The sequence below is a fragment of the Sorex araneus genome, chromosome 2 (genome assembly GCF_027595985.1).
Source record: "Sorex araneus isolate mSorAra2 chromosome 2, mSorAra2.pri, whole genome shotgun sequence".
NCBI lineage: Eukaryota > Metazoa > Chordata > Mammalia > Eulipotyphla > Soricidae > Sorex > Sorex araneus.
The window spans coordinates 261,183,445-261,191,653 of NC_073303.1; the positions used below are offsets into that span (position 1 = coordinate 261,183,445).

The 8,209-nt window shown below is 57.2% G+C and overlaps 1 protein-coding gene across 1 annotated transcript in view; it reads right to left on the bottom strand.

Annotated features, from left to right (window-relative positions):
• The window catches only part of UBTD2 (ubiquitin domain containing 2), a 38,901-nt gene extending 34,664 nt beyond the window's left edge, over nucleotides 1–4,237 (bottom strand). Inside the window, exon 1 of the mRNA XM_055126787.1 lies at nucleotides 4,060–4,237. Within this exon, the coding sequence (XP_054982762.1) occupies nucleotides 4,060–4,129 (70 nt within the window). The 5' untranslated portion in view covers nucleotides 4,130–4,237. The remainder of the gene's footprint in view (nucleotides 1–4,059) is intronic.
• Between the last annotated feature and the right edge of the window lie 3,972 nt (nucleotides 4,238–8,209).

An 8,209-nucleotide genomic window follows, 5' to 3' on the forward strand; every position in this document is an offset into this window, starting at 1 on the left:
TTTAAATTTGTAACAACCCCCCAAACCGTAAATAATCCAAATGCCCACCAATAGATGAATGGATAAACAAAATGTGATATGTATATACGCAGAACAGATAGACATACAGTGAAGTATTACTCATAAAAAAGACGGAGTATTGATACAACTGAATGAATATAAACATATTACACTAAATGGGATAGAGTACAAGGAAAAGGACAAAAATATTGTACAATTTTACTTATAGAAAATGTACGGAAATGGAATATTCATAAGGACAAAAAGGGAGTCGTGGTTATCAGGCCGTGGGGAGCGCGGGAGCGGATACACGGCTTAGAGATGCTCCCGTGATGTAAAATCTTGGAGCTAACCCAGTGACATTTGGATGATTTCAATGTAAATATAATGACACTAATCATAAGCCTTAGAAGTGGTCAAAGTGGCAAATTTTACATGTACTTTGCTACAGTTCATAAAATGTGATTAGGGCAGGAGAGCTAGTTCAATGGGCGGAGCACAGGCTTGGCATGTGAGAGCTTCTGGTACAATCCCTGGCACCAAGTGGCTCACCGAGCACTGGGCTGGAAGCAGCCCCCAGCATCACCAGGCCCCAAACAAGACAAAGATGAGCAAAGCCAGATGGAAAGAAACTAGCATTCTACAGTGTAGCCCAGGTTAAGCTTCTGGTCCTGCCTTTCTAGAGCAATAAAGATGTTAAAAAGCTGTTCAGTTCTCTGTGCTTCACTCTCTTCACCTAAGAAGTGGAAGTATTATCCACCCGGGGTTGCGGACGACGTGACAGGTCAAGTATGTGGTACATAATCAAAACTGGATTGTGTTAGTTGTTATTAAAAGCCCCTACTCTCATCAAGTAGGTGCTGGGAAATCTGCTGCAATAAACAAATGTTTGCGAGAACACGATGGTATCTCAGAGACATTCAGAAATAAAGAAAAGGGCGTCCTGCGCGGGGCCTCCCTCCCAGACCCAGGGAAGCGCATGACCCCAAGTGCCCGTGCTGGACTGGAGAGGCCAGAGCGGGGAACTCAGCCCGGGATGGATCCCGGCATTCCATACAGGTCCCGGAGCACCACCAGGAAGAATTCCTGAATGCAGGGCCAGGAGGAACCTCTGAGCACTGCTGGGTGTGGCCCAAAAAACAAAAACAAAAACAAAAACCAGAGACTTAGTTCTGAGGGAAAGCAAGTCCACCTCTCAAACAGCCAAAAAATATTTTTAAAAACTTTTTTACTAAGGTTAGCTGCTATTGAGAAAGTGTTCGGGCATTCTAAAATCACGTTTGCCCAATATTCTGAAGAAAACTAAGTCTACCCTGGAAAGTAGAAATCTGCCATGAAAAGCCTCTGAAGACTATTTTGCTCCAGCTTGACAGGATTTTCACAGCCCAGTTAGCTGCGGGTGGAAGCGACTAAGCACCACTGAGCATCTGGGAAGAGAAGGCTTTGCACCAAAGGCGTTAGGAAGCAGCATCTTCCCTTTCTCAGCAGCGCGCGGCCATGGACAGTGAACCTGAAACATCCGAGCTAATTCCTTTAACCACAATTAACTCCAGCTACCACGACAATAATGGAAAATAAAGGCGACCATAGTTAAATTCCGGAAATCATCCTTTTCGTTCACACAGGCCTTCACCTGCCCACTACACCAGGGTCACTCCTCTCCAGATGAAATTGCACTGGTGGCATGTGTGTGCACGTGTGTGCTGCGTGTGCATGTGCGGTATATGTCTGTGTGCTTTCTTTCAGTTTGGGGCCCACACCCAGCTATATTCAAGGATCATTCCTGGAGGGCTCGAGGGACAATATGAGGTTGGCAGGGATAGAACCCGGGTCAGCTATAAGCGAGGCAAGTGCCCGGCCGGCTCCTCTCTCTCCGGCCCCCCTCTTTTTTCTTGCTTTTTTTTGGGGGGGTCACACCCAGCGATGCTCAGGGGTTACTCCTGGCTTTGCACTCAGGAATTACTCCTGGCGGTGCTTGGGGGACCATATGGGATGCCTGGGATCGAACCCGGGTCGGCCGAGTGCAAGGCAAACGCCCTACCCGCTGTGCTATCGCTCCGGCCCCACTGGCCCCTCCTCTTTACACAACTTTGGGAAGTGTACAGCCCCGTGGTCTTGGGAACTCAGTCCTCAAAGAAAACTGACACCCCTGGTAATTAGCTACCAATTTCGCTCACATTTTATGCTTTTAAAGGCCAATGCCAGTCACCTCTGAAGACATACTACCCAAAGGGCTTTAAATCAATTGTTCACATTCGTTACTGAAAAATAAATGCTTATTAAAACTTTAAAATGTGTGGAAAATAAACGTTTTATTAAAACAAGAAGGCTGGGTTGGATCCCTGACGCTGCCTGGCTACGGTCTCCTGCAGGAATAAGGCCCGGAGAGACTCCTGAGTATAGAGTTCAGAAGAGCCTCTCAGTTCTACTGGGCGTGGCCCCCTAAAGCCCCCTCCAAAACTGAAAGATGCAACAATCCTTTTCGCTATAGCCCCCTCCAAAACAGAAATGCAACACTACAAACGCTCCTGATAAAGTTCAGTACCCAGAATGATCACCTGGAGCCAAGACTTGAAACCATGCCTTCTCATCTGCCTCCCTGTCCTGTCCCTGAGCCCATTACTGATGTGCCACCAAGTAATGTTATGACACGGAATGTGCTGCAAATGAGCAATTTCGTGGATATTTTGACCCTCCCCCCCACTTCCCCGCACTGCTAAGCTATTTGCCCAGCATTTAATGATACCGAATGCCCACCAATTGTAATGAAGCGGTCCCACTCTAATTCAAGAAAATTCATTAGCAAAAAAAAGCTGAGAGTCCGTGAATGATACTGGTGGGTCCCCGAGCACCGAGCACCGCGCCGGTCCCTGTGAGCACCCCGGGGTGTGGCCCAAAATCCAAAAAGGAAAGCCAAAGGAGAGTTAGGGACGGGGCTCCCGAGGCAGGGCCAACCGAAGTGGCCTCCGAATGCTGGTATGCTAAGGAGGAGGAGGAGGAGGGAAAAGTGGCCAACCCGCCAGCCCCCTTCCACGCGCTGAGGCACACACATGCCCCGCACATTTGGAGACGCCGAACATAAGGTTGGAACCCGACCAAGCCCGGGCTCTGCTATTCCTAGAAGCTGTTTCTTGTTTAACTAAAACATTCTCGCCTCGACGCAAAGCTATAGGCTGGAGTCGCCAAAAGGTGACCCCCCGGGGCACAGAGGCGCGCACTGCGCCGGGCGCCGGGGTCCCCGCAGCCCCGCGGCGCCCCCGCCCCGCCGCGCCCACCCGCCCGAGCCAAGTCCAAGTGCGCCCCGCGCTCCCAAACTTCGGCGGCACTGCCCCGACGGGGCGGGGGGCGAGCAGGGGGGCGCCGGGGCCTCCGGACTCGCGGCCCCCGCCGCCCGCCCTGACCTCAGACGCGCAGGAATTCGGCCGGCCCGGCCCCGCCGACCCCCGGGCGGGCCCAGCAGCGCCGCCCCGCGCCCCGCGCCCTTTCCCCCGGCGGCCGCAGCCAAGAAGCCACGTTGGACTCCGGGGCCGGGGGCGGAGGGGAGCGGGGCGGGGCGGGGCGGGGGTGGGGCCGGGGAGCGCCGCGTCCCCCGCCCCGCGGAGTCCCCGCCCGGGACCCCCGCCGCCCCGCCCGGCCCGGCCCGCCGGCACCCACCCGGGCAGCTGTCATCCGAAACCCGGGCGGGCTGCGGCGGCCCCGGGGCCCCCGCGCAGGCCGGCGGCGGGGCGCGGCGGCGGCGGCGGCGGCGGCGGGGCCCGTCGGGGGGCGGGCGGGGGGTACCCGCGCCCGCGCCCGCGTCCGCCCGCCGCTCCCGCATCCCCGGCGCCGCCATCCTCCGCTGCGGCCGCCAACGGGCACTCGGGGCGCCCTCGGGCCGGAGCCCCCGCCCCGCCCCGCGCCGCGCGCGCGCCGACCCCCGCGCGCCGGCCGGAAGCGGGGCGCCGGGGCTGACGTGGCGGCGGGGATGACAAAGGGGGCGCGGGGACCCCCGCCGGGACAGGTGGCCCGGCCGGGCCGCGAACAATGGGGGGCCGCCGCCGCCCCCTGGCGCTCACCTACCTCCGGTGCCCTCCGAGTTCTCGTTGAGGCTGCCCGAGGACTCGTGCTGGGCGCCCACACACCCGCCCATGGGGGCCCCCGGCGCCGCGTCCGCCCCCTCCGGGCGCTCGTCCGGGCCCGCGCGCGCCGCCGCCGCCGCCGCCGCCGCCGCCGCCTGCGCCGCGCTCCGGCCCGCGCCGCCCCCCTCGCCGCTCCACCCACCGCCGAGGCTCGGCCCCTTCCTCTCAGCCCCCGGGCCCGCCGCGCCCGCGCTGGCCCATCCCGGGCCGCCCGCCCCTCACGGCCCCGCGCGCCCGCGCCCCGGCCGGCCCCGCGCCCGCGCCGCCCGCCCGCGCCGCCCCATCGGCGCCCGCCCCGCGGCGCCGCCCTCCGCGCCCGCCGCCCGGGCCCGGCCCGGCCCGCTCGGAAGCCGCGGGGGGCGGGGCCGCGCGCCGATTGGCGGAGGCCGGTCGGGGGCGGGGCGTCCGGGAGCCTCGGGGGCGGGGCCTCGCGCCGATTGGCGGGATGCGGGCGCGGGGGCGGGGCGTCCGGAGCCCGAAACCCCCCCCGCCCCCGTCCCCGGGGCGCAAGAGGGACCAGTCTGCGGGCCCGGAGCGCCGGGGACCGAGAGGGGAGGGCGGCGAGAGGCCAGGGCAGCCCGGGGACCGCGCTCGGGAAAGAAGGAAGCCGAGGGAGACAGCGGGAGGGGGTCGGGGTCGACTTTCGGACTCCCCCTGCGGCGTCTTTCTCCTCGTGGAGGGGGTGTCGCCGAGGAGTCCGGAGGGCGGGCCCCGAATATCTACTGGGCAGCGGAGGGGCGTTGGGCATGGGCTTCTCCTTGCTGCCGCGCTCTGCTTTCCCCACGTTCCCCCTCCAACACACACACACACACACACACACACACACACACACACACACACACGGGCAATCACGGCGCCCCAGTCTTGCGCACGTCGAGGCGGCCGCTGGGCTGCAGGCTGGGCCGGTGCGCGCAGATAAGCGCCCGCCCTGGGCGCCGGGGCGGCGGCTGGTGCCACCGCACTGGGGCCATCCAGACCCAAGCCACCCCCGCGCCCGGCTCCTCCCTTGGAAGGTCCCTCGGCCCTCGAACAAAGTGAAGTCCAAATAAACAGGAGACCCTGCTTTCTGAAACTCGAGTTTGGCCCATCGGCCGCACCCCACATTCTTGGCGGTGGCCAGCCCCTTCCAAGCCAGACTGTTAATTTGTCCCTTCACAATTGTGCTCCTTGCTCCTTGCCTTCAGAGAAATCTTGGGCCTGCTTCGGGCTCTCTAAAGCTTATATATCTCTGCCTAAAGGCTGGTTTCTTTATTTTTGCTTGATTTTTTTTCTTTTTTCTAGGAGGGGAGGTGTTTGGTCTTAGCTATCTGCTCCATGCTTTTTAAATTCTTCTTTTTTTCTTTTTTGTCTTTTTGGGTCACACCGGGCGATGCTCAGGGGTAACTCCTGGCTCTACATTCAGGAATTACTACTCCTGGCGGTGCTCAGGGGACCATATGGGATGCCGCGGATGGAACCCAGGTCAGTTGCAAGCAAGCAAACACCTTACCGCTGTACTATTGCTCCGGCCCCTGTCTGCTCCATTTTAAAAATATCAGATCTCAGCTGGAGCAATAGCACAGCGGGTAGGGCGTTTGCCTTGCACGTGGCCAACGCAGGTTTGATTCCCAGCATCCTATGTGGTCCCCTGAGCACCTCCAGGGGTAATTCCTGAGTGCAGAGCCAGGAGTGACCCCTGTGCATCGCCAGGTGTGACCCAAAAAGATATATAGATAGATAGATAGATAGATATCAGATCTTTGGCTTTAAATGTTTAATTTGGGGTTTGGTGCCACACTCACAGCTCTGCACTTCAGGGATCATTCCTGGATTCCTGGCAGTGCTGGACCACCCTGGGCTGGCTTATCTTGCCCCCTGGCCTCTCAGAGTCTGAAGTCCTGGGGATCAAACCTGGGTCAGCTGCAGCCAAGGCATGTGCCTTATCCACTGTACTATTTCCCTGGCCCCATATCAGATCCTTATTTATAATTGTTATGTATTTTTAAAAGTCCTGGTCAGCTATTGTTTAGCATAAACTTTTTTAAGGGGTCTGAGCGATAGTACAGTGGGTAGGGTGTTTGCCTTGCTTACCGATCACCCAGGTTCAATCTCTGCCATCCCATACGGTCCCCCAAGTACTGCCAGGAGTGATTCCCGAGTGATTCCAGAGCCAGGAGTAACCCCTGAGCAATGCCTGGGTGTGGCCCAAAACCAAACATTTTCTTAAATGAAATATGTGAGAAAAAGACTCTGCAGCTTGGAATTTGCATTTAAATATATTTTCATACACTGCTGGTGGGAGTGTGAATTGGTGCAATCTTTTTACAAAGCAATTTGTCAATACAGATCAAGAGTAAAAATGTTCAGATCCCTTGACGTGGGATTATTCCCCATGTGGGAATCTAACTCAGTACAGTCTAAAAATGCGAATATTTGGACCCTGGTATTTAGTGGGTGATGGTGTTCATCAAACATCAAGCATACACACACACCACTATGCTTGCTACATGAAGGCATGAAAATAGCTGCTTGTTTGGGAGCCGCACCTGGCAACAGTCAGGGGTAACTCCCGTCCTGGGACACAGGAATTCCTCCTAGCAGTGTTCTGGATGCCAGGGATGGAACCCGGGCTGGCCACATGCAAGGCAAACCATCTATCCACTGGCCTCAAGCATGCAAGGATCTTGCAAGAAACTGCAGTCATCTAATATTAAATGTGCACAGACGGGAGATAATGCACAGGGCTGTAGCCCAGGCTTTGCAGCAGGAGAACCAGGTTCCATCCTTGGCACCACATGGGTCCCTGAGCACCACTGGGTGTGACCCCCAAAACCAGGTACAGACTGATGAAGTCGTGTCGTTCTGGGGAGTGTTGCTGAACATTCAAATGGCTTAGATGCAATCTCAGACATTTTTATGAGTTTCCAGCAGTCGTGAGAGATTCAGTCATTGCATCAGAACGATCTGATCCTTCCCAGCTGGGGAATGCCTGGCGTCACCCCGTCGCTCCCCTGAAGGGAAAAGGCTGAGTCGATGCTGGTTACCCTGCCAGGCAGCATTTCTCAAGCAGCCCTCGGCCCAGCATATTCCAAGGGGACCACAGGTGAACACCACGTCATCGGGGAGGGCGGGCACAGCACAAGGCTTGGGCGCTTACTGCTAAAACAAAGAGGTTCTTGGGAGTGCCCATTGCATAATTGCATTCACTAGATACAGTGAATGATATTTCCAGACAGGGGCTGGAAAGATAGCACAGTGGGAAGGGCATTTGACTTGTATGCACACACACAATCCCCGTGACTCAATCCCCGGCATCCCATATAGTCCCCTGAGCACCGCCAGGAGTAATTCCCGAGTGTAGAGCCAGGAGCAGCCTCTGAGCATCGCCGGGTGTGACCCAAAAAGACAGAGAAACAAACAAAACTACACCTGTTCTTCTGAGACTGGCTTCTTCCACACAGCGTAACTGCTTCCAGTTGGGTCCACGTTGCAGAACACACCAGAACTCCACTCCTTTTATGGCCACTTGATATTCCATTGCCGGTAAACCAGGCTTTGTTTGTTTATGCTTTTGTGGGTAGACATGTGAGTTGTTTGTACATTTTAGCTCTTGTGAAGACTGATGTTTGAAAACTCACAGAGGAGCCACAGAGAGGAGGGGGTGAGGCAGTGCTCGTGCGGCACACTGCCCGCCCAGACGTCCTCCCCGGCACGGCCAGGGTCACTCCCGAGGATGGAGCTGGGAGCCGCCCCTAAGCACCGCTCGGCGTGGCCCCCAAATCCCCCTAGCATGAAAACAAACACTACTAGTTTTCAGGGCTGGAGTTAATAGCACAGCGGGTAGGCATTTGCCTTGCACGTGGCCGACTCGGGTTCGATTCCCAGCATCCCATGTGGTCCCCTGAGCACCGCCAGGGGTAATTCCTGAGTGCATGAGCCAGTAGTAACCCCTGTGCATCACCGGTGTGACCCAAAAAAAAAAGACTACTACTTTTCAAATGTCTGTTAGCTCACCCTAGCTGCTGTCCATCGCCCCAGCCCCCCTGGCTGGCCAGGTCTGAAAGCGGGGCCCTGAAAGAGATGAAGGAAGTCCTCTTTCCTTCCTGTTACTG